Raw genomic sequence first — 24,449 nt, 5'->3', positions numbered from 1 at the left:
CTTGCTCTGCTTGTGAAATTCTCTGGAGCATGACTGGCCAGCAGTGATCATGCTGGCCCCTTTGGCTGAGCACCACAGTCCCCCCTTGTCTGTCTGTTTAGGCTCTGCTTCTTCTTTCCAGAAAGGTGGGTGTTCTCGGCACAACAGTACCTACGGGGTCGCAGGACGAAGAGGTGAGAGTTCTGCAAACTCAAGGTCAACAGAGTGGGGGAGGGTGGGGATTTCTAACTAGCCTGCCACTGTTTTGGTGTATGAAGAAGCCTCTCTTTAAATAAAAAATAAAAAAGCAGGCACACACACACACACCCGCTTTCCTCCCACCAATCTGCTGGATTCTCTCTCTCTCTCTCTCTCTCTCTCTCTCTCTCTCTCTCTCTCTCTCTCTCTCTCTCTCTCTCTCTCTATCTCTCTATCTCTCTCTCTATCTATCTCTATCTCTATCTCACACACACACACACACACACACACACACACACACACACACACACACACACTTTGTGCATTCAGATGCTTCCCTCTTCCATGAGACATCTCCCTGCCCCCCAATGCCCTTGGCCACACCTCGCACCCCCTTTAGTATAGCTGGACAATTTGCAGCCATGGTTCAAAGTCATGTCCTGAGCAAATAGGCTTTTCATGTTGCTATTCTCAGTGCCTCTTGCATGATAATCGGATTAGAGGTGGTGAGCTGGAATGGCGGGTGCAGAGAATGCACTCTTTTTCTGCAAGTGACCAAACGAGATTAAATTTGTAATGTCCACAGAGGAAATTAAAGGGTTGTTGTTGTTGTAACAAAACACTGTTGAACAAGCTAGTCAGGTCTCTTGAGTTGATGCTCACTAAATTCCATATTTTTTCTCCCCCTTCCCCCTTGATAGCGGCTGATTACTTCTGCTCCTGCCATGCTTTGGCGTGATGAGCTTTTTGTGGAAGTTGCATATTTTTTTAAGGGAAGGGGAGAGCTTGGCCTTGCTACACTGATAACTACATGGGTGCAGGAGGACTGATCTGCAAAAAGGCAGGGCCTGGAGTCAAACACTTTGCAGGAAACCACCTTTGTCCCCAGAAGAATGATAACAGACCTGGCTTTGGGTGATCACTCCAAATTGGTGTGTGGTCTATAGAGGTGCCTATTCTCCTTTGGCATCCTGCATCGCACAGCTACCTTGTACAAGAAGCCAAGGTGGCAGCCCTGTGCCATGAACTAGGCTGCCCACACCATGAGCTCGGAATAGGAAAGGGCAAGAGGAGCTTCTTTGCTTGGCCAATTGCAGTGTAGTCTCTGAGCTAGGTGGAAGCAGCTATACTGCTGAGGGGCTTTGCCAGAATGTCTCCTTCCCAAAATAAGCCTACCTTAAGACACCGGGAGTTTACTCTCCCCCCCCCCAGTGTTGTCTTTTAATTGCTTTTACCTGTTTGTATTTTGTCTGGTTATTAAGTTGCTTTGAGATTCTTTTGTGAAAAGTGACAAACAGATGCTTAATAATAATAACAACAACAACAGTAATATATTCTGTACAGCTGGAGGTGGGAAGACACTTAAGGTATTGCATTCCAGGCTCCCCACCCCACTCCCCGCCGCCTTTCAGGGGAAAAGAACAGAGAGCACTTGCTTTGTGTTTTTGCTTCTCTCAGCAGCACCATCTGCTCCTAATATGCATGGCTGTGCAGTCCATGCTGCAGATCTGCATTCTGGCGGGGGTGGTCTCCAGTCGCCTGCTGGTATTAGAGCCCTCCTCACCTCAGGTGCCAAAGTTGGAGGCCGCCCAGCCCCACAGACCACACATGAGCACATCACCTTTTTTTAGCGCTGTCTCTGGGGCCTAGCTATAGCCTAGAAAAACACCTTCAACCATGACGTTGAAGGGGGACTTGGATAAGCACCCATTCTTGGCAAGGTCAGTGACTGACGTAAACATTGCGCTAAAATGCTCTGCTCTGTCTGCCATCTCCACAGGCAGACGTAAAGAAGACCTCGCTGCTTTGGTACCTCAGTTGTGTCGCTTGCAGGGTGACGGGGAGTTCAGCCAACCTCTCCCGAGCCAGACAGTTTTAGGCAGAGAGCAGCTTTCCTGTAGGGCAGCTGGCTGGGAGATGATGCACCCTGGTAATTGTGTGAGGCAAGAGTAGCGCCTTGCACTTTCAGGGGCAACCTACTGCATGCCCTCAGCATTTCAGTTTACAAGGACAGCCTGAATGCTCCAGGTGTTGTCTCGCACGAGCAAAGGCAGTCTATGATCCTTGGCAAGCTCTCACTGCAGACATGCTCCCAAGTGCACGGACACTATGGGTGGGGTGAGTGAGCTCTGCCCCACTCTCCTGCCTCCAGTAATCATTACCATGAACATCCTAATACGGCAGGGGCCCACACTGCATCTCTACTCCCAGCTGCACTTCACCTCTTCAGTTCTGGCTTGTTCTCTGCCTTCTCCATGCGAGCCCAGGTGGTGCTGGCTGCTCTGATTTCGCCGGCAATGCCCTTTCTCCTAGTGAGCTGTTCTTCCCTTGTATCCCTAGGTGACTCCAGCCCTGTATCCAGCAGCAGGAGCGAGGAAGTGAGTGATCCAGCCGAGAGGGCAGCTGTGACCATCCAGACTCAGTATCGTAAATATCACCAACACAAGCGTGGAAAGTAGAAGCCAGCTTCCACCATATTTGGAAGCAAGAGAAGCATGGGTTTTGGAGAAAGGGGTGGGTGGGACAAAAGGGGAAAAGACCCTTGTGTGCTAGTAAAGCCTGTCTTTACTCAACTTTTGGACAGCTTTTCTGTATAGCCGCGTGTCTTGGAAGTTTTCTGCCGTCCTCTAAAAATGCGTTGCAGTCTCTAAATCACATATGAGGGCCCCTGACCACTTTGTGAGTAAGACAACTGCTGGATGGGGAGGGCCTTGTGCCGCATTTGCTTATGGCTTTCTAGGTGGGGTTTTAATGCAAATTGGTGCTTAGGTGCAGAGCTTTGGTTAATGATGGGCTACAGCGCAGTGATAGAAGAGGCTAAATGTTTACCCTCCTTGAGTGGAGGATGGCAGAGCGCCACATCTGGGGCAGGAGGTTGGCCCTCAACTAAGGGAAACTCTTCTAAACTTGGTTTTTGGAACATAGCCCTGTTCAGTTTAACACTGTCTTGCACCACTGCCATCTTGTTGTGTGTAAACCTTCATGCCCCATGAAACTTGGTTACTAGTAAGCAGGACTAGCTTAATAGAGTTTAGGTGCCTGCTGTATAAACTCCCAGCTATCCTCCCCCCTCCCCCAAGTAACTTCTGTAGAAATAAAAAACCAAGACTGATGGTCCTTTGCCCTTTATTGGCACCTGCCCATCAGAAGAGCTGGCTCTATTTCCAGGAAGCAAATAATGGCATGTTGCCTCTTTGTGCTGTATAGCTAGCCTGTTTAGACAAGCTGGATTTTACTTGCTTTGTATCTTAGAAAGGGAAACAGCATTTTTAAGGCAGGTGGAATTTAATCTGAGCTTTTGAATAGTTGGTAATGTTTAAGAGAAGGTGTTTGTATAAAACTACGAACAGCTTCATGTGTTCACATGCTAGCTTCATGCAATGACATGCCCTGCCTTTTTAATAACTGCAGGTAAAGAACTACAGGGCGTACCTCTGGGTTAAGTAAACTCTAGAACAGCGAGAGCTCTTATGCTATAGTGTCCCTTCTGACAGTTTCCTTCTCTTCTGCAGACAGTACAGCTGTCATAAAAGGGAAGTTATTTTTCCCGTGTAACTCTGTGGATACCCCACCTTGTGTGATCTTTTTCCACATCCAGGAGAGTTATTGACTGCCCTGCATTACATGCCATTATGGATCTGGCCCCACCGCAAACAAAGGGCTCTGATGTTATAGAAACATAACTTTTATTGCACACTGCTGGCTTTTTGTTTTTATATAAAAATGTATTAACACAGAGGCAGATGCAACTTGAAGCAAATCCTATGGTTTTCCAAACAGTAAAACAACATGCAGTGTCTCAAAGGAGTCTCTTCAAAACCAACAGGGTTGCTTGATAGGGGGAGAGAAGAGAGCCACGCACAGTCTACTTCTGTGCCCTCTTCAAAGACAATGTGAAACAGCAAAACCTTCAGTGAAAAAGATTACCAAATGCTTTGCACCCTTGGCTGATTTCCCCCCCTCAGGTTTGGAGAAGAAGAAAATAGTTTCATTTATACAAAAAAAGTCCATTCTGTACAAGAGCTTCTTTTATTTCAATATAAATAATTCAGGAAAAGAGTAAAAGTCTGTGTTGTCTTGTGTCCATTGCTACACCAGTGTATAGGATTTTGAGTAGGCGCCAGCTCCCTGTTTCTGGGACCTCCCTATACCAGAGGTGCTCATTTCTAGTAGCGAGTCTCTAGACCCCCCGATTTTGGTGTGGGGAGGCAAACGTGGCTCAGCACTGGGAGCAGCAGCAGGTTCAGTGCTTGAGGGAGGGGCAGCTACGGGCGCAGTAGCCGTGGTGGTGGCGGCAGCAGCGGAAGCGGCAGGAGGAGCAGCACTTGCTGAGCCAGGCATGGCCAGAGTTCGCTGAGGTAAGGTAGTCGTGGTTGCACTCACGTGGGGCACAGCCAAGGCTTTGCTGCTGGGGTCTAACGTTAGGTGCCTGGCCTGCGTGTGGTAGGCCCGGGCCAGATTCCGGATGGAGGCCTCGCGGGGCGGCACTACTGGGCATGGGTCATGAAGGTCTGGCTTGCGGAAGAAAGTTTCGGATTTCATGTACAAAGGCAGGTTGCAGTAGTCGCCTGCAGAAAGAAGAGGGTGAAAGGAAATGCAGCTTTCTGTCGGAACGTGCTCTGTCAAGTGCTTGGAAGCCTGCAAAGCCAGACCACGTTCGGGGAGAACACAAGCGGAAGGACGACAAGCACCCCAGGAACAGTGGCTGCCAAGAAGCCCCTCACTTTGGTGCAAGGGCCATGGTAGCAACTGGGGGCAGGGATGTTGCTGAAACAGGAAATGCTACCCTAAAGAAATGTTACGCCAGAGGACAGTCTATTTGAGAACGGCATCCTCTGCCTGCTTGCAGCTCTGAGAATTATGGGCTACACCGCTGCCCACAGCTTTCTCTCATTCAGTGTAGCCATCTCTATAATGCTCTCCATTTCAGGACAGGGGAAGCACCCAAGACGGCTGTTGCCTAATACTTACTTTTATTTGCTCGGTGAGGGATGGGCACAGCTACCCCCTTGCCGCGGTCGCTGTCCTGAGGCTTGGGCGGGGAGGCCGTGAAGCGGCAGATGCCAGGCTCCGATGGGGTGCTCATGGAGGTCATGCTGTCGGCGTTCTCGTTGGTGCCTGTGGTCATCTGGTCAGAGGAGCTGTCGGAGATGAAGCACTCGGTGATCTCAAACTTGGCATGCTGCAGCTGCTCCTCCAGCTTGGCATGTTCGTAGGCGCGTGCCAGCTCCTCGTAAGTGGATGAGGCGCTCTCTGTAGACACCATGCTGTTCCGCCCTTTGTCTAAGGAAGCAAGGAGAAACTGGGAGTTAAAAGAACTGGTGTGAAAATGGGAGGCCCTGCCAGTGCACCCATGGGAGAAGTTCCATGGCACTCAAGTCACCTCTTCCTGGCTGTGGTAAGATTATGAGGAAACTGAGGGATGCATCCCTCAGAGGTGGTGGCAAAAAAGCCTGTGTTTCTTCAGGGCTGTGCAATATATCATCCAAAACCAATATATTGACCTGACAATATATTGCAAAGCATGATTTTATGTGTGTGTGCTATGCAAAAATCGCAATGAGGGGGAAACCGTGAAGCCAGCCAGTGCCTCTACCTACCATAGCTCCATATTTCAGACATTGTGATATATCACAATGTTGAAAACCAGTTATCACCCAGCCCCACTCTCTTTGGAGGTGCTGAGATAGTGGGCTTGGCTCCAGCGCAAGAGAGGAGGGCCTGTATTTATTCCCCAGAAGAAGCAAGCTACATGAGCTTGAGAAGGAGCATGCTCTGTAGTCCATGTGTGTCTTGACTCACCTGTATCCTGGGATAAGCTGGCACTGTAACTGTCGCTTTCTGTCACCGTGATGCCATGCTGGGAGCCGACTGTCCTCCAGTCAGAGGTGAGGGTCCGTGCTGGGGTGGAGGCCTGACACTTGGTGAGGGTCCATTGGCTGGAGTATCTGTTCCTGGTACTATGTGCGGACTTCACACTTTTCCTGGAAACCGGATCTGGAAGAGGAGAGAATGAGTACCACTTAGGCTCTGCAAACACAGACAGGTACTCCCAATGAATAATGTGATTCTGCCACTGCGCTGCTGTTGCTTCCATAGTCTGCCGCTGTAGTGAGATCGTATTTATGCAAGTCTGTGGTAGGTGATGTTCAATTTAACTAGCTTTTCATCAAGCCCAAGAATTTGTGCTGCACTATCTTTAAAAGGCATTTCCTACACTGGGGTGGGGAGCCTGCAGCCCACCAGATGCCACATACTCCCATCAGTATGGCCGAGTACTGGCAGCCAGCATGGCCAATGGTTAGGGATGATGGGAGTTGTAACCTGGCAAGAGCTGGAAGCTCCCCACAGATCCCCCACTTCTGATCTTGCATCATTTTTGAGAGACTTAACTACAGCAATACCACAGCCATCCCATTTTTCCTGTACTCTTACGGTTTCGTGTGCAGCGGGCTTACAACTGGGGGTGGTTTACGTTCCAGGGGGTTGTGTGCAAAGGCACTATCATGGATAGTCAGAGCAAACCTGGAGCTGCCGCTGTGCAACCGTCCCTGCCTTGCCCCCTACGCAAGGCAAAGGTCTCCTGGAGCCACCTGAAATCTCACAAGAGCCTCCCAGAACCCGGTAAGCAAGGCAGACAGCTTAAAAGCTTTTTCCACACCAAGAGGGTTTTTAAGCTTTTGGTCTTGTGTGCATTTAATTTGTACAATTGCAGCTGGTTATAAAGCTGTGATCCCGCAAGCTGTGAGTTGACTGCATTCGATTTCTTTCTTACCACAAAGTCCCAGGGTGGATCACGAGGAGTGTGGCTAATGCATGCGTGCCTACCTTCTAGATGGCCCCTTCAGCCTAGAGCGCTGGTTGATATGCTTTTTGGACTTGTTTGCCACTGACATCTGATATGCCTGCTCCCGTCTTGTAAAAAGCCATTTGTGCAGAAAGTTGCGTTAGGGACTGGCAACCTTCCTCAGCCTGTTTGCTACCTGAAACCTCCACCTACCTGGCTGCCCTCCTGCAGCAGCATTAGTGAAGTGCCACCCCAGTGATTCCACCCTAGAGGAACCATGTTAGGAACCCAAGGTGCAGTACACAGACTTAACATATGTCAGAGGCACTTCCTTCCTTGCTGCTGACATTGCCACAAGTCCCTAGTGGTGCCTGATCTTGGAAACACTTGAACTGAGGCCCACATCTGCTACTTGATATGACACACTGTGAGCCTTTCTCATGTTTGGGCCAGCTGGGGCTAGAGCAGAGGCAGAAGAAGTTGGCTGCTGAAGATGTCCTCCAGTACTTACTGGTGCCAGGGCGAATATCAGACATGTCTATCAGAGGTCCTGTGTTCTGAATGAGTGCTGGGTGGTGCAGGGAAACGCCAGTGCAGAAGCTCTGTGGGTTCACAGCCTGGTTGAATTCTGTGTCCGTCACTGGGATGGTTGCCTTGTCATCTCCTACGGAAAAGGAGTTCGGAAACTGACCTTGCATCTTAACAGCGGTGTTAGAAAGCCCACTTTCTGAGACTTAGCTGGCCTTATCCTGTGTATGCCTCAGCCACATGCAAAGATCCACTGCAAACTGCTGAGCCTTAGAATCAGAGTTGGAAGAGACCACAAGGGCCATCCAGTCCAACCCCCTGCCAAGCCTTGTCTCTTCCCATTGCCCCAGGGTGCAGTGTGTGGCTTTGCCCACTCCCATCCTGGAGGGGAAACTGCAGTGCTAGTTTCAAACAGCCCTTGCTTTTGATTGGACACAGGTCAATGGCAATCGGCCTCAGACAGGGCTTGGCCAGAGGAAGCCATACTCTGGACCAGGAACAGACACTGGCCAGAGCAAGATGCAAAAAAAAGGGAACTTGCAGTCCAGCACGTAACCTTTCAAGACCTCACCAAGGAAAAACCTGCTGCAAATATTTCTGCTGAGGTCTGGGAGCTCACCTATCTGCTTGATTCCTTCCTTGTCCTCAATGAGGAGTTGAACACGGGGAATGTCAATGTGCAGTCGAGGGCCCTGCGGGGGACCCTTCACTGGCGTGTCAAAACTCCGGTTATTCTTACTGCAAAGAAGAAAGGCAAAGAGCAACCATGAGGTGGGGCTGGGTAAACCTTTCCTGCCTTGAAACATAGGAACAGGAGGCAGCCAGCTTCCTGACTGAGGCAAGAGGCTGCAACAGTCCCTGTTACGCTGCTCATATGGTGTTCTTCAGACCAGGAAGAAGGTCTGATTCAACTGTGGGGAAAACTTGGGCCCATGCAGGTAAGAGGACCTAAGTAAAGTGGGACTCCACCCTCGCCCCATGCAGAAAAGTTTGTGAGAGCATCAAGTCCAGAAGCTATCAATGTATGTGTCTCACAAGAGTGTCGTGCTAAACAGATTCCCGTCAATACTCACCTGATGAGCATTTCAGCCAAACTTTTGGCATCTGCAAGAAGGGGAAAAGAGTGGCTGTTTATGAGTGGAGACACTGGCAAAAAGGCAGAGTCATATCTCTTCTCCCACCCCAAACCCCAACTGCTCCTCTAGGGCTTCAACCCTTTGCAACTTGGCAAAACTAAGCACTCCCTCCCCCCCCCCAAAAAGGATTCCAAAGGCAATGCTCACTCCCGCCTGTGTGGAGCTACGGAGACAAAATGGATGGGAGAGTGGCCATATTCTGCCTGAAATAACCCCCAAAATACAATCATTTGTGGGAGGAGTGCTGAGTTCCCTTAGTGCTTTCCAGTCCTGTGGGGGCAAGTGACATCACACTTCCCCCTACCACACAGCTGGGCAGCCAAGTTCCAGCCCTGTTCAGCCTCGTTTGGCTTAGCCTTGCATGGGGTTGGCGAACGCAAACCCCTGTAGCTTCCTGCCCAGGGCTGCTGACAGTCCACAGAACCTCCCCAAGGACTTGGGCTCCAGCCGCGGACACTCCTGGCTACTGTGTGTGCCCCCATCTCCCTCCCATGGGCCTCTCTGCTGCTGCTGCTACTCAGTCCCCCTCTCTGGAGTGTTTCTGTGGGGACCCCACGAGAGCCCAGGCCTCACCTCGCAAGCGTTTCAGGCGCTTCTCCTTCCGCTTCTTGCGGACGACAAAGAGCAACGCCACGCCAAGCGTGGCCAAGATGACAGGGCACGCAATGGTGAAAAGCTTCTTCACGTCGTCGCCCTCCCCCTGGGCGGACTTGATGGGTGGGATGGTACCTGTTGGGGCAGGACAGGCATTCAAGCCCTGGCTCAGAGGGAGGCCTCCCCTCCCCTGCCCCCCAGCCCCTCCCACTCCCCCCTGCCCTGCCCCCACTCACTGCCATCATAGTCCAAGGTGGCAAACTGCATGGTCTCGTTGCCGCAGCCGGCGCTGTTGCATGCCTTCATGCGCAGCTCGTACCACGTGGCTTCGCGCAGCTCCGTCAGAAAAACTTCGTTGGAGTAATTGGCCCGCAGGCTCTGCCAGACCCAGGTGCCCTTAGGCCGGTATTCTAGGACGACGGCCAGGATGGGGCAGCCACCACTGTTCCAGCCTTGCAGGTTCAGCCTGGCATGCGTGGAGTTAATGTGGGTGAACAGGTGCTGGTCCTTGTTAAAGGAGGGCTCTGGAAGGGAAATGAGGAGGGTTTCCAGAGTCAGAGGAGACTGGTTCTGCTATGGGGCTGCCAGCCGGTACTTTTTGAGAATCCAAGAGCCAAGCTGAGCAAGCCTCAGTTGCAACCAAACTTACACAGGTCATATTTTTGTTTGTGCTTCACACCCCGCATTTGTTTCATGGTATTCTTAAAATGGCCTTGGAAAACTATGCAGCTGACTTAGAACCAATTAGAAGTGAAACACGCAACATATAATGGACTCTCCTTTACTGTATTGCTCTTGAACCTCTGGCAGCTTTGCAATCACAGTTTCCAGTCCTCTCTTTCCACTCACTCACATGGATCAAAGCGCTGGTCTCAACCTTTATAGCCCTTAACAGATTGGGATAGGGGTGCTTTAGGAACCACCTTTCCCCCACACTCTGATCATCATCTGAGGCCTGGTCCCAAATCTGTTACCCGCGGGAGGGGAGGCTGGTGTCATTTTCCTGTTGTTGTTGTTGTTGTTGCAGCACCTATTCTGTGCTGAGCAATGTCTGTTGGCCCCTGTCACTATACCACTTCAGGTAGTTAACCTGACTTTTTAAAACAGGCATCCCCAAACTTTGGCCCTCCAGATGTTTTGGCCTACAACTCCCACGATCCCTAGCTAATAGGACCAGTGGTCGGGAAAGATGGGGATTGTAGTCCAAAACATCTGGAGGGCCAAAGTTTGGGGATGCCTATTTTAAAACATGCCTTTGATTAATTGCTGGCTCAGCTGTGTATTATTTTTGTGCTGCTGGAATTTCTCAATGTGCACTGTTAGGTTACTATGGGTAGGGCATTGCAATGTCCCCCCCCCTTTTTTTAATTACTGTTAGCTGAGTGAGTCTCTGAAGATATAGGTGGGGTATAACTGTTTAAAATAATTCAACATGTTGCTGCTGCAGGTGTGGGTGGGGCAGCACCAAGTCTTGGAGGAGGGTTGTGGGCACTTGCTCATTTAGGGGAATGGACTTCCACCAACACTAGCCAGATAAAGTCAAGTACAAACACCCCAGCCTTGACTGCAGCCATGTTAAGGAATGGAGGAGGGAGCCACATCCAGGAGCAAACATTTATTTCTCTCCCTTCCATCTACCCACTTGCAGAAACTGACAATCCCCACCTAGGCTCAAACCCTCCAACCTTCCTTAAAAATAAAGAAACCCAATTTCTTAAAATCTTCACATCCAAATGTCTCATTGGGCACTTCCAAGGTTTCCATGGAAGCTTTGCTTCGTCTCGGCTTCAGGGCTGACCTCCCTGCCTGGCCTGGCTTATGATCCTCTAGCTGCCCATCCCCCAACCTCCCCGTCACCCCCCTCATCACCTCTGCCGTGGGTCTTGGCCTCGATGATCTCACTGATGCGCCCAGCGCCAACACTGTTCTTGGCCGCCAGCTTCACCTTGTACCAAGTCCCGCATTTCAGGCTCTCCAGCTTGAAGGAACGTTCCGTGGAAGTGATGAAGACATCCTTCCACTCCTCGCTGTTGTCAACAGAGTACTGCAGCACAAACCCTGCAGGGGTGGCAGAGAAGGGTTAAAAGGCATGGCGGGGGCCGGGGGAAGGAGAGTGTTCAAATAAAGAGTTGAAGGTAACACCAGCCAGAGAACCCTACTAAATGGAAACCCCCAGAACACTAGCTCTCCCCCCCCCCACTTTATATCCTGTGACACGGGAGGAGGCAGCAGATGGGTAGAAGGTCCAGGATCAGTAAAAAAAATATGCCAAGAGACACAGCAGAGCTGGATCAGCTGCTAATTTTCTCATGCAGGGAACCGCTTCCTGCCTGAGGGCCACACTCTGGGACACATGCTGTTGGTGGGCAAGGCCAGAACCAAAATAGGCACAAAAAGCAATGAGAAAGCATCTCCCCACTCCAGCAGGTGGCATCACTCGGTCATCTCCTGTTCGGCCCTGAAAGGCTCCTCCCTCTGCCTGCCCCACACAGCCTGCCTGTCTCCCTGTGGGACCACAACCAGTCTCTTTCTTAGTGCATTTCTGGCTTCCGTTGTACAACCTGGCTGTTTTCAGTAGTTCCAATCCAATTAAAGGAAATGTATCAAGCCACTGGAGTGAGAACTGCTGGCTAGGGAGATGGGCTTGTAATTACTTCCATGCTTTTAATTAATTGCAGCAGGAAGGCTCCATCCTCTACCCTCCCCACCCCCTTTCTGGGGTTGCAGATGTTGCCCTGGGAGCACTCCAGAGCTGGGGGGGGGGGCAAGGGACACTGACTCGCACCAGCTTAGAAAAGAACAGAGGCTGCTGCTTCGCATGGAGGCTTGAAGCATCCCCCTCCACAAAGGAGTCTGCCGGAAATGGTTAAGAGGCAGGGTGATCTCCTAAGCAGGGCACTGGGCACAGAGCAGGGAGGCCCAGCTTCAAATCCCCACCTAGCCACAAGGCTTGTTGGGACAGGCTCTCTCAGCCTGGGAGCCTAAAATGGGTTGGAGGTGGGTGGAGAGAGACTCCTTGGAAGGAGGATTGGAAGCAAATTAGTAATCATCATAAACATAGACAACAGTGAGTAGTCATTACCGGCCAGTCACCTATACCCAGTTTCCTGGATGGCATTTATTTTGTACCCACAAAATACAGGCCTGGGGTAAGGCCTGGTGTCAGGACTGAATCAGGCTTAGTTGCCCTGGATCGGTCTTGGCTACGGCTATACAGTATCTAGATCGGGGGGAAATTGGCTGCTGTAGTCCACGCATTGGGAACCTTGAGACTGGACTACTTCAATGCACTCTCTGTGGGGCTGCCTTGCAGTGCAAAATGCACTAGCTGATGGGGTCAGATGGCTGACAGCATGTGACATCCCCTGCTAAGACATCGGCACTGGCTGCCCACCATATGCTCCTGGCCGGCTTCCAGGCTCTTGTCCTGATACAGAAAAGCCCTGAACAACTTGGGTCCAGGATGCCTTCAGGACAGCCTGTGCCCTTATATCTCAGCCTGATCACTCAGATCAACCAGAGGAGAATGTTAGTCATCCCCTGCAGTCAGAAGTTGGGCACTTAGTGTCGCTGGTCTCCTGCAGTGGAACACTATTCCAGGCAGCCTCACTTTTTTCTTTCAGCAGTCTCTTTTTCAGCCCGAAAAGCTATGCAGTTGTTTTAACGTTTTCCTGAGTAGTCACTGAGTGTTCTATACTGCTTTTAATAGTTTTCTGCTTTATGTAGCTGTAAACCACCCTGATATTTATGAGAGGGCAGTATATAAATACTTGTATCAATAAAATAAAACAAACCAGACTCAACACGGGAGCACTTCTGCTCCAGCACTTCTGCACAAACAAGGACAGTAGCGGGACCAGAGCTCTTGCCCTCCAAAAACCAAATATAATTCAAAACTTCTATTTACCCATCTCTCTCTCCCACTCACATACACAACCGTCCTCCAAATGAATGCTCTATGGGGCTCTCAGTTGGAAGTTTAGGAATAAAAATGTTCTCTCCCACACCCCCAAGTTTTTTTTTAAGAGGGTCTGGGAAGCCTGACAGAACAGCTTCTCCTGCAGCTGAGGAGCCCAAGTTATTTCCTTCCCCACCCAAGCCCTCCTGATGCTTGGGGGAAAGAGCTGACAGAGGCACCCTACACAGCCCCTGCCTCCCCCTGTGCTTACCTCGGATGGAGCTGCCACCATTATCACCAGGGATCCAGGCCAAGGTGATGGAGGAGGCCGAGGTCTTTGATACAGTCAGCCGGGGCTGGTCTGGGGGGACTGGAAAAAAGACAAGCAGCATGTTAGCCAAATCCAGTTCTAGTACTCTGTGCAGCACGTGCTCTGTGGAGCTTGCGAGGAGGCCTATGAAGGTGGACCCACAAAAAACTGGCAGGACAGCATGGGAAATGGTGGTGTGGGCAGAGGCACCTCTGTGGAAAGGCCTAAAGGGGACTGGTTCAAGGAGAGACCTCCCCTGCAGGAGATGGTGACAGGGCCGAAAACAGGCTTGCCACTCTGCCTCTGGCCCAAACACATGCGCACACACGTGTAGAGGCAGCCCAGAGCCTCTGAGGAGGAGGAGGACCCATTCTTTGCATGATCTCTGCTGGATGGGCCGGTAGCCCCTTGCTGATCTAGCAACATCACCCTTCCTCCCCCTGGCTTACCTTGCACCAGCAAGTTGACAATGATGGTGTCAAACCCCCATGTGTTGGTAGCAGTGCAGGTGTAGTATCCAGAGTCCTCTGCTTTCACAGAGCGCAGAATCAGCGTGCCGTTGGCCTGGATCTGGCGGTGCCCATCCACGGCCACCGGAATAGCAGAGTCGTCACTGCAAAGGAAGAGTCATGTGGGAAGCAGCTCCAGCACAGAGAGGGATCAGCTGCCGGGCCAGGGACTCCCTCCTCCCCTTACCTGTCCTTGGTCCATTTCACTGCTGGGGCAGGCTCCCCGACTGAATGGCAGGGCAGGCGCACATCCTTCATCCACGGAGTGGTGACAGTGCCACCAAACGAAATTATCTTGGCTGGTGCTGCAAGCAGGAGGAGCGGGAGGTGAGGAAGGTGCCGCCACCCTCAAAACGGACTTTCTCCAGCCCCACCCCTGGGGGTGTCCCCCACCTCCTGGGCCAAACCTTTTCCAGCAGGCTCAATGGTGACCTTTTCGCTCATGTTGCCACGTCCCGCTGAGGTGACGGCTGCAACCCAAAGCAAGTACTGCTGTCCACGGTTCAGGTGCGCAATGCGATAGAACAACTGCTCGGGGCTGGTTTCGTACTCACTGGGAGCCTGGGAAAGAAGACCAAAGAGCAACCTCTCATTGGGGTCCTGCCAAGCCAGGCAGCAACCTTGCATTGCGTTTTAAGGGAAATGGCTTTTTGTGTGTGCGCACACATGATGAGGAATCGCAGGTGGATATAATTTGAAAAACGCACTTCTGAGCTTTTACATGTGGCATTTCGAGCCCAAGTGCACATCAATTAATGCAACTCAGTTCATATCTAACCTGCTCTACTGAGTATTTTGGGAAAAGGTTCAATGTATGTGTGTTTGTGTGCTTTATCTGCAGCCAGGCCATGCATCAGTAAGAAGGGAGCTTATGAACAAAAACCCCACCCCGCTTTATGAAGCCCACTGCAGGTAAGAAGCAGACAGCCCCAGGTTCAATGCCAGCACCTTCAGTGAAGCAATCTGGGAGAGGCCAGTCAGGTGGGCTTAGTCTAAAGCTGCTGCTGGCCTTCCAACAAGACACTGCAAGGCTGTGAGGAGCAGCTTGTTTTCTGGGCTTCAGAACACAGAAATGACTCTCTGCAGCTACCCCAGACATCATCCCTGACTGGCATGCATGTATTTTATTCATGCGCTCATCAGGAGACTTGCACTTCACACACACGCATGTACATTGTGAGTATATTTAAAACCTAACCAATATTTAAATATGCAAACATAAATATTACATTGCATACATAATTTTTAAGCCAAATGACAGTCTTGACAAGATGCCAAGGAAACAATATTGGGTCCCAGCGGTTTTACCAGTTGCTTTGATGAAAAGATTATGTTGCCCTGGAAACCAGCAGTTCAGATATTGAAATGAACCTGAGTAGGAGGTTTTGATAAGCAGACCCTCTTGCCCAGCCTGCCTCCCTTGCAGGACTTCCCTTGAGGGACTCCAGAGCACAATGGGTGGGGACAGCAAAGGAGACTGTGAGCCCCACACATGGATACCCCTGCCCCCTACAAGCCTGGGGAGGGATTCAGATTTACCCCATGGTGGGTGGGCGCAGCATTTCTCCTTGCTGCCCTCCCATACTCCCCCACTGCATGGGGACAGCAGCGCAGTGACACCCCGCAAGGCAGAAATGGTGCCAGGTCAGAGGCCAGGACAGGCAACTGGCCTCTCCCTCTCATTCCCATCCAAAACAGGTTAGCCAGTGCCCTCATGCCACCCAAGCAGTTCCTGTTGTTGCAGCTGCTGCCTCTAAATCTCTGCAAAGGTTCTAGCAAAGGAGCCCATGGCTTTGCTCGCTGCCAGGATTGCACCACCACATAACTATGGCATGTGCGGGGCCTGGTTACCCATGGCGGCCCCAGCCCATTGCAGCCCTCGGCCTGATGGGAGGTGGCCCTGAGGATGCTGCCACCATTTGTCAGAGCTGGGGAGGTTGCAACCTGCAAGGGTCAGCTGTGGTATCCCCTCCCCCTGCCAAAGCAAGCCCAGGGAGGAGAGATGTCGTGCATCACAACATTGTGCCTCTTCCTCATCCCAGGACTGACTGAGAATATCCTCTTGAATAGATGTGCTATCTTTCCGTCACTCAAGCATCTCTCACTCAGAGGAACATGGCATCGCACCTCCCTCCCTCCCTCATGCTTATTGTGCCTAACTCACCGGCTGCCCGGAGCCTGGGCTGGAGCAGAAGATGGTGTACTTCCGGATGATTCCGTTGGGTTTGGTGGGGGGGAGCCAAGAGACCACCACACTGCTGGAGGAAGAAGGGACCGCTTTGATCCCAGCAGGAGGACCAGGAACTGGGTGAGAAAGAATGAGAGAGGGGAGAGTGACTCTTGAGGAGCAGAAATGGATCGCAGCAGGTCCTTCCTTCCCAGCCAAGCAGCACTAGAGCCTACAGGTGGAAAAGGGAGGTTTTGCAGGCTGAACAGGTCACTCCCAGAGAAGTCTGCATCCTGCAAAGGTGGCCTGCAAAGGTGGCCCTGTGGGGGTAGCACACCTGCAGTACCTGGGCAGGAGATCTTCCTCTAGGACAGCCATTGCCAACCTGGTGCTACAACTCCCATCAGTCCCATCATCATGCAGCCTTGATGGCTGAGGCTGATCAGAGCTGTAACATCTAAGGGGCACCTCATTGACCAAGGTTCCTCTAGGAGGTGCCCCTGTTTGGATTTTCACACTCCACAAGTACCGGTAGTTCTGCATTGGATGCCAAGGAATAACACACACAGGCACACACCCTTTGCATTGTGAGCAAGTGGCTTTTAATCCCCATGCCTTGGATCCTTGCTCCCCCACCATCTTTGCAAGCAGTCGAAGGATCTTCCTTGCAACTGATGCCTCCATGAGGATGGCAGGTCTGAGATTTCAAAGCCACAAGGCTGTTCCCTGCCACAGGAATAGGCAGGCTGAGAGGCACCTGGGAGCAGCTTAATGGACTCCAAAGTAGGCCAAGCAAGCGGTGTAAATATTTAAGCAACAAGGGGCTCCAACAAGGGCTTCTCGTGCTGCTCCTCGCTGATGGTGCCAGAGGCAGCTGAGGAAGGCTGGCCTGGCCAGTCAGGGTGAAGGAAGGGTTCCTAAGCCCACAGACCTGGGGAAAATGCATGGAGCAGGGCAGATGGGGGAAATGGTGCAGCTTTAAAGACGTGATAAATGAACAGTAGGTTGGGAAAGTGATTTATGTACTGGGTATTCAGAATTTTCAGCTTGTATCTAACTATTTTATGTTTAAGTTTTGTGTACCAATTTTATACTGTATAATTTAAAAATGGGGAGGCATGGAGGGGAAGTGTTTACATTATTTACATTATTTAATTTTTATACCACCCTTCATCCAAAGATCTCAGAGCGGATCTCAGCACAAAAACATGAGATAAAAAAACACAAAAATGCATAATAAAAGCAAGAACGAAAGCAAAACAAACTCAAAACTACCACCCGCTCCTACAAACACATTTAAAAGGACATAGAATGTTAATCAGTCAAAGGCCTGGTTGAAGAGGAATGTTTTCGCCTGGCACCTGAAGTAAAAAGGTTAGGCCACCCAAGGCCCTTTCCCCCTAGGAAGGACTATGGAACCATGGCAAATGTCAACTGGGACCATGCCTGGATATGGGCAGAACCAAAGCCTAAAGTGGAAGGGGCCACCTTTCTCTTTCATTTCCTCTCTCCCCCTCCCACCCCCACCCTACCCTGCACTCCACTCCACTTCACCCACCTCTTCCCCCTCCCAAACCCAGAGTAGGACCAGAGGGACCCTGATCTAACTGTGATAAAGGGCCTGGGGGCCATGGGCTCCTTACCAGTGCTCCATCGGTTGCTGCAGATACTAACCTCTCCCCAGCCTCCCAAACCTGAGAACTATTTTTAGAGATGAAACAAACATTGTTGACATGTCCTAACTGGGAATTCAGAGGTCGGATGTGAAACCTCTCCACAAAAGAATGCCAGGTAAGGCCTGAAGCTGGATCAGACCAACGGGGGCATAATTAATAATAATAATAATAAATGACTGAGATAACTCAGTCAGTAGAGAATCTCAGGGTTGTGGGTTCAAGCCCCACATTGGGCCAAAGTTTCCTGCATTGCATAGGGTTGGACTTGATGACCCTCGTGGTCCTGTCCAACTCTACAGTTCCATGATTCTAGTCCAGCATCCTGTTCTCACATCGACCAACCTGATGCCTCTTCTAAGAAGCCCCAAGCAGGGCCTGGGTGCCACAGCGCTACCCTTTCCACCTGTGATCCCCAGCAACTGATATCCAGCCCTGCACGCTGCCTGCTTTGTGTTGCTGGAGTTGTGTTGTGTTGCTGGAGGAGGAAGCTGAAATGATACCGCTGGTAGCACAGAAAGCCAACTTCACGAAGCCTGGCCAACGAGGGAAACACAGGGAGCTGCCTTACACACTGGTCTGTCTAGCCTCACTGCCGTCTACTCAGTCTGGCAGAGGCTGCCAGGGTTGGAACTGGAGCCTTTTGCATGCAAAGTGTCTGCAATGCCACTGAGCCACAGCCCTTCCCCAAAAGATGAACTGGCCAAGGCTCTAAGAAGCAGCCTGGATGTGTTTACTCCAGAAGGCAGAGAAACTCTGCATGCAGCAGCCCAGGTCAGAAGAAGGTTTCAAATTCTGGCTTAAAACAAATTACGTAAACACCAGCATCTCACACAAGGCCACCATGTCAGCAACTGGACAGCCTCAACTGTGTGCAGAGTCAGATTCAAGTGCAAGAATGTGGAGCTCCACCAAGCAGATGCCTGTTTTCAGCAGGGCACCGCATAAGCAGTGCCACAAGATGCTCAGGATGCCGAATTCTGACTGCAGAGTACAAGCACACCAGAGCTCCCCACTTCAAAAAATGCATCTGTGCACCAGCTGACCTGGGCAAGGAGAGGAGGCAGGGAATGGCCAAGTGAGGGAACAGCTGCCCTCTTGGATCTCTTCATGCCAATCAGCCACAGACCATCTGCTTGTCCAAACGCCCTTTGCCCCAGCAGCCCAGCAGAGACCCATTTGTGGGAAAACAGTACAGATGTGGTTGCTCTGGCAAAGGATGCAGGGAGGCTGGAACTCTGGCGGGACATTCGTGAGTCTCTGTTGGGACTGGCTAAGGAAACGGGGGACTGGGAATGAAAAAACAGCAGTGCCTTTCCAAGTAGGATGACAGAATGATCAACAAATGCCCTTCCTAGCTGCTTCCCTAGCAGAAGGACCCTTGGCAGCATCCAGCAGCAAAAAATGACAGGACAGGAATTCATCCTCACCTCTAGGGCACAAGACAGCAGCGGCTGCACCCCCAGAGTCATCCACAGGGGCTGCAGCACTCATTCCCAGGACCTTCCCCAAAGATTTTATTCCTGGCTCCCACCCCATGCCACATGCCCAGGCTTCCTGCAAGGCAAACCCTTAATACCCATGTGTTACAGAAATTTGGCCCTGGTGCCAACATCAAGCACACCCTGACCTTTCCTTCCTGCTAAACCCAGGAAAAGCAGGGGGGAGGCAGCAGAGCACCCCTCTTCAGAGATGTCCTCAGCTGAAGTTGGTGGTCATCTCCTTTGGTCTACAACATACCCCTGACCATCTGCTTGGACCTCAAATGGTGGATCCTGCTAGTTTTTCCTGCTGAGCTTCTTGGTTGTTAAGGAGGATGCCCGGTGTTTAAAGCAGCCAGCCGAGGGGAGGCCTGGGAAGCACCACATGCCAGGGACAGGGTTCTGCTTTGACTCCCCAGCAGCTCCACTAAAGAGAGGACCAAGAGGAGAGTACAGCAAGGACAAAACCCTCGGTCTGAGCTCCAGCAGGAGGCCTACAAAGGGATGCCTGGCAGGTAAAGGAGGGCCAAACCCAGTTGCTCCTTCAGATATACCTACAATGGTCCCTGCAATATGCAAGCGCTCTACTACCCATTAACTTTGTTTTCTTTTCTTTTTTGGAAAAAGAAAAGACATTGCAGGCAACCCCAGAGGTACACATAGCAGACATGCCTGTATTGTCTAATTTGGCAAATGTGTTCCTGTGAACCCAGACAGTCCTAGCATCCCTATTTGTTAGACTAGAAGTTGTTCTCAATGGAGCATCCCCTGCCCTCCTCTGCTGCTGTTCTCTCCCCATTGCTGCCCCATGCTCCCTCTTTGGATGGGGGAAGACACTCTGAAGATGCAAAGCATCTGGTTCATGTAGCCCCGCCACCAAGCCCGACTTCCAGCTCAGCTCACGCACCTAAGCTCAGGCTTGACAAAGCAGAAGCCCAGGAGGACCAAGGGCAGAAGAGGGGGTGCGGAGAGAAAACAGTGACACAATTTGTTCTGGCAGAAGCAGGCGCTTCAGTCTCATGGCTGAGGCTGAATGAGACAGATTTTAATTTTAAATGAGGGCACTGAGACCTGAGCTGACTGGGATGATCCAGCTGGGGAGGAAGGGGTGGTACTTAAGCCACTCAACCACCCCATGATATGGAGATGTGGGTGGTGGGGAGGGGGGGTGGCGGTGGAAGGGAGTGAGGCTGGCGCAGGCCAAAGACAAAACCTACAACTCCAGTCTTGCCTGTCATTTGGGTGGAGCAAGAGGCCAGAGAGCAGCAGAAGGAAGCCAAGAGCTGTTCGGCAGCCAGTAAGAGCTGTTCGGCAGTGGAATTTGCTACCAAGGAGTGTGGTGGAGTCTCCTTCTTTGGAAGTCTTTAAGCAGAGGCTTGACAGCCATATGTCAAGGATGCTTTGATGGTGTTTCCTGCTTGGCAGAGGGTTGGACTGGATGGCCCTTGTGGTCTCTTCCAACTCGATGATTCTATGATTCTAAGACTTCAGGGCAGGGCACTCGTTGCAGCCCGCTTAACAAGAGACTCCAAGCAGGACAAAAGGAAGCACCTGGCAGAGCCTCTCATCCTGCAGAAGCAGAAAAAAGCCCTCCTCCATTTGGCATCTTCCCCACTATAGTGGCTCAGACCAGGAACCAGGCTCGTTTCAGACTGCTGCTGCCAGGGCTCCCAGGCAAGGGCTCCCAGGCTCCTGCCCTTTGGCTGGAGCCCCAAGGAAGGTCCCTGTGACTTGTCCACAAGGTGGGTCATCCCCACTCGAACAGGAAAAGAGCAAAACCCCTGAGCCATGCCGGGGTGAAGAAAAACTCTGCTTAGCCCTTCTCAGATACTGCCAACCCCTCTGCAACACACAATGGGTTGATCTTGCAAAATTCGAAATTATGAAAACCCTGGTGCCCCATCCCCATCTATCTTGCCAACTATGAATTCTAACCACTTATTTCCCTTGGCTATCCCACCCTCCCCTTAAGGCCTTCTTCATTCTGCCCTGCAGGCCAGAGTCTCAGCTATCCTGAAGAAAGTGAAGGCGTGTGCCCTCTGCTTCCCCACAGGGTGTCACCTGCAGCCAGCAGAGGCAACTGACCTGGCAGTGCTTGGAGAGACCCAGTGAGGCCCCTTGCTCTCTCTCGCCAGAAGGAGTTCCATCCTCCATGCCTGGCAGCGAAGGTAAGTGAAATGGCAATCAAACTCCCCCCCCCTTTCCTGGAATCAACCTGCAGCAGGCCTCTGGCACTTCCATTCACACTCCAAGCTCAACCCTCTTAGTTCTAATTAACACACACTATTAGTATAAAGTTGCTGGGGAGAAGGGAAGTGGGGGGTGGGGGTGGGGGTGGAGAGCACATACTAGCCAAGGATGGCAAAAAGCTTTGTCCACCTGCTTTGAGGTTTTCTGAAAGAAGTGGACCACCTGAAAGAAGTGGACTACCTGAAATTTCCCATTCTTTCCTGGCCTGCAGAAAATTAATAATAATCATAGTAGTAGCAACAATAATAAGCAGCATCTCTTCAGCAGGGGACAAGTTGGGGCAGGAGGGAGACAGAACTGAGCAACAAGTCAATTTGACACACACACACACACCCTCTAAGTGTCCCTATTTTCTAGGGGCGTCCTTGATTAAGAGAAGCCGTCCCAGTTTCTGATTTGATCCTGAAATGTTCCGCTTTTCCTTGGGGCACCCCTATTTTCAGCAGAGAAATGTTGGAGGGTATTGAATAGAACGTCCCTATTTTCATTGGGACATAGTTTTTATATATGTTGGAAGCCGCCCAGAGCGGTTGGGGCAACTCAGTAAGATGTGCGGGGTATAAATAGTGAAATTCTCATTATGGAATAGGACGTCCCTAGACACAAGACACATACAGAGCAAGGCACCATTGTCCACATCTCTGATAAAAAAGAAGCTGCATGGACAGCCAGCAGCCAGCAGAGGGCAGCAAGCTGCCACGACTTTTCTATGAAGACCAATGAGGAGAAGCTATGGCCACATCAAGGAACCTCTCCAATCTCTCAATCTCTCTCTCTCTCTCTCTCTCTCTCTCTCTCTCTCTCTCTCTCTCTCTCTCTCTCTCTCTCTCTCTCTCTCACACACACACACACACACACACACACACACACACACACACACACATGCTCAGAGTCCAGCACTCACTGTCTTCCTTGGTCTGGATGTGGAGCACGTTGCTGCGGACACCATCACCAGCCTGGGTGTAAGCCAGGACCTGCACGCTGTAGTTGGTGAACTTCTCCATGCCGCGCAGCTCGGCTCGCTCCCGGACGGTGGTGATATTCTGCATCTCCCCCCACTCTGTATAGAAAGTAGAAGGAAGTCAGGCTGACAGACGTTTCAGAGGCTGGGAGCACACGAGTGTCCAGCTCGAAGTTAAGCACCACACAGCTGGGCGGGATGGGCACAGCAGAGAAGAAGAGTGATCCTCTGGCAGAGCCTGCCAACAGGAAATCCTGCACAGCCTTTCCACAGCAAGCACAGAATCAAGTGCACCCCTTGTTCCAATTGGATATATATTAAGGGAAATGGTGAGCATCTTTTAGATTGGCCTTTCTTTTATCTTCTATGAAAGGTGCCCCTGATCACTTTGACTTGGCAGTTCACAGGTGTGTAGATTAAGTTCAAGGCTGGCAGGCCTTGCAGGGGGCAGGTGGGCAGGTAGCCAACAGACAGCTACACTTTCAAGGGAAATGAGAGCACTCCTAGGGTCTGCCAAACAGCCAGAGTTTTCAGGCCATGCCATGTTGCCACCTGAAAAGCTCCAACTCAGGCACAGCCACTGAGTCTTTTTGTGCAGTGAGTTCCAAGCTGCCCTGCGCTTGCTGTGCCTGGAGGTGTGTGCATCAGGTTCAGGTGCTGGAGACACAGAAGAAGGAGAAGGCAGGTAGGTCCCCTATTCCCTCCCCGCCTCCCCCTTGTAGCCAGTTCTACTGGCGCAAAGACTGCAGAGCCTAGAAGAAATGAGGTTCTTTGTGTATAAGAATCATGCTAGGGGTGAGAGCCGTGCACCATCACTATTGTTCTGCAGACAGAGACCTCTGAAAGGCTCTGAGAGGGTGGCATTGCCAACTCACCTCCATCCATGTAGAGAGACCAGAAGATGACACGGTATCCCTTTAGGACACCGTTGAGGGTGCTCCTTGGAGGCTCCGACCAGGAGATCACAGCCACATCGGAGGTGATGGACAAGGCCCTCACATTTTCAGGCGGTTGGCTGGGCACTGAGAAGAGAAAGGTGGGTCAGGGAAGGGAGCGCAACCCTAAGTCCTCATTGCTGCTGCCAACACTGTCCAGGCACCCGTCATAGAGAGGAGAGGGTTGCGCCTGCTGGGCTCCTCCTGCTCACTCCTCAGCAACTCATTCATTTGCAACAACAGCCCCCCCAAAAGTTCCAGAAGTCCCCTGGGTGCTTGTGCCCATGTCACAGCTCATCCGCTGGCACATATATTTTTACAACACCCCCAAATTTTGAGAGAAACCCTGAGAAGGAAGAAAAGAACAAAAGACGGAGCGAGGAAGGCAAGCAAGCGGGATGAAGGTAATGAGATCCCACTGCCCCCAAAGACAGAACTCTAATTTTTATGAGCATTTAAATGATGATACATCATCCTAATGATCTGCTTTGAAAATGATTATTGTTTCATATTACTTAGGTGTAAAACCGTAAGCACCGTGTAATTAGGGGCCGGGTGCTATAAACTAATAGAGAGTCCGTTTGAACAAAATGAAGGTAATATAATTATGGAAAGACACTATTGCTAAAACAGGGACCCTTGAATACCCCAGGAGGAGTGCTAATCTAGCCAGGAAATGCTCGTGCTCTGACAGGCTAATGAGGGCCTTAATTAAGTATGAAAAACTGCTGAGCAAATGGAGGAAGAAACTTTTATGTTGCTTTTAAAATGACTCCAAGGCCAGTGCCGATCTCTCCCTGGCGAAACCCCGGAGGAGGTGCTTCATGGAAGAATCCTGGGAAGAAGAAGAGGAGGAGCAGCAGCAGAGGCAGCAGCTGCCATGACTCGCCCAGCTGCAAGAGCCGCCTTTCTCAAAGGATGCGCCACTGATCAGCATGCCGAAGAGAAAGGCGGAGCCATTTGGCTCAGGAAGCCCAACCACCAGCCAGTCAGAAAGAAGTACACACACGACAGCCAGGGCTGCCTTCTGGGGACCAGGGGCC

The 24,449-nt window shown here is 51.2% G+C and overlaps 2 protein-coding genes across 7 annotated transcripts in view; one reads left to right on the top strand and one right to left on the bottom strand.

The window, feature by feature from the left end:
* CEP164 (centrosomal protein 164) overlaps positions 1 to 3,658 on the top strand; it is a 46,860-nt gene extending 43,202 nt beyond the window's left edge. For all 6 annotated transcript variants that reach the window (XR_009556821.1, XR_004693961.2, XR_004693960.2 and 3 more), the window contains 2 exons: positions 122 to 173; positions 2,518 to 3,658. The gene's annotated coding sequence lies outside the window, so the exon portion shown is untranslated. The remainder of the gene's footprint in view (positions 1 to 121; positions 174 to 2,517) is intronic.
* The window catches only part of DSCAML1 (DS cell adhesion molecule like 1), a 160,541-nt gene continuing 139,748 nt past the window's right edge, over positions 3,657 to 24,449 (bottom strand). Inside the window, exons 18-33 of the mRNA XM_060268502.1 lie at positions 23,347 to 23,493; positions 22,415 to 22,570; positions 16,104 to 16,243; positions 14,347 to 14,500; positions 14,127 to 14,244; positions 13,880 to 14,043; positions 13,392 to 13,490; positions 11,092 to 11,280; positions 9,459 to 9,746; positions 9,202 to 9,357; positions 8,566 to 8,596; positions 8,112 to 8,230; positions 7,476 to 7,628; positions 5,980 to 6,174; positions 5,149 to 5,460; positions 3,657 to 4,745 (exon numbers count right to left, since the gene is read on the bottom strand). Coding sequence (XP_060124485.1) covers positions 4,267 to 4,745; positions 5,149 to 5,460; positions 5,980 to 6,174; positions 7,476 to 7,628; positions 8,112 to 8,230; positions 8,566 to 8,596; positions 9,202 to 9,357; positions 9,459 to 9,746; positions 11,092 to 11,280; positions 13,392 to 13,490; positions 13,880 to 14,043; positions 14,127 to 14,244; positions 14,347 to 14,500; positions 16,104 to 16,243; positions 22,415 to 22,570; positions 23,347 to 23,493 — 2,900 coding nt within the window. The 3' untranslated portion in view covers positions 3,657 to 4,266. The remainder of the gene's footprint in view (positions 4,746 to 5,148; positions 5,461 to 5,979; positions 6,175 to 7,475; positions 7,629 to 8,111; positions 8,231 to 8,565; positions 8,597 to 9,201; positions 9,358 to 9,458; positions 9,747 to 11,091; positions 11,281 to 13,391; positions 13,491 to 13,879; positions 14,044 to 14,126; positions 14,245 to 14,346; positions 14,501 to 16,103; positions 16,244 to 22,414; positions 22,571 to 23,346; positions 23,494 to 24,449) is intronic.

The sequence above is a fragment of the Zootoca vivipara genome, chromosome 15 (assembly GCF_963506605.1).
Source record: "Zootoca vivipara chromosome 15, rZooViv1.1, whole genome shotgun sequence".
NCBI lineage: Eukaryota > Metazoa > Chordata > Lepidosauria > Squamata > Lacertidae > Zootoca > Zootoca vivipara.
This window is presented reverse-complemented; position numbering and strand designations above follow the sequence as displayed.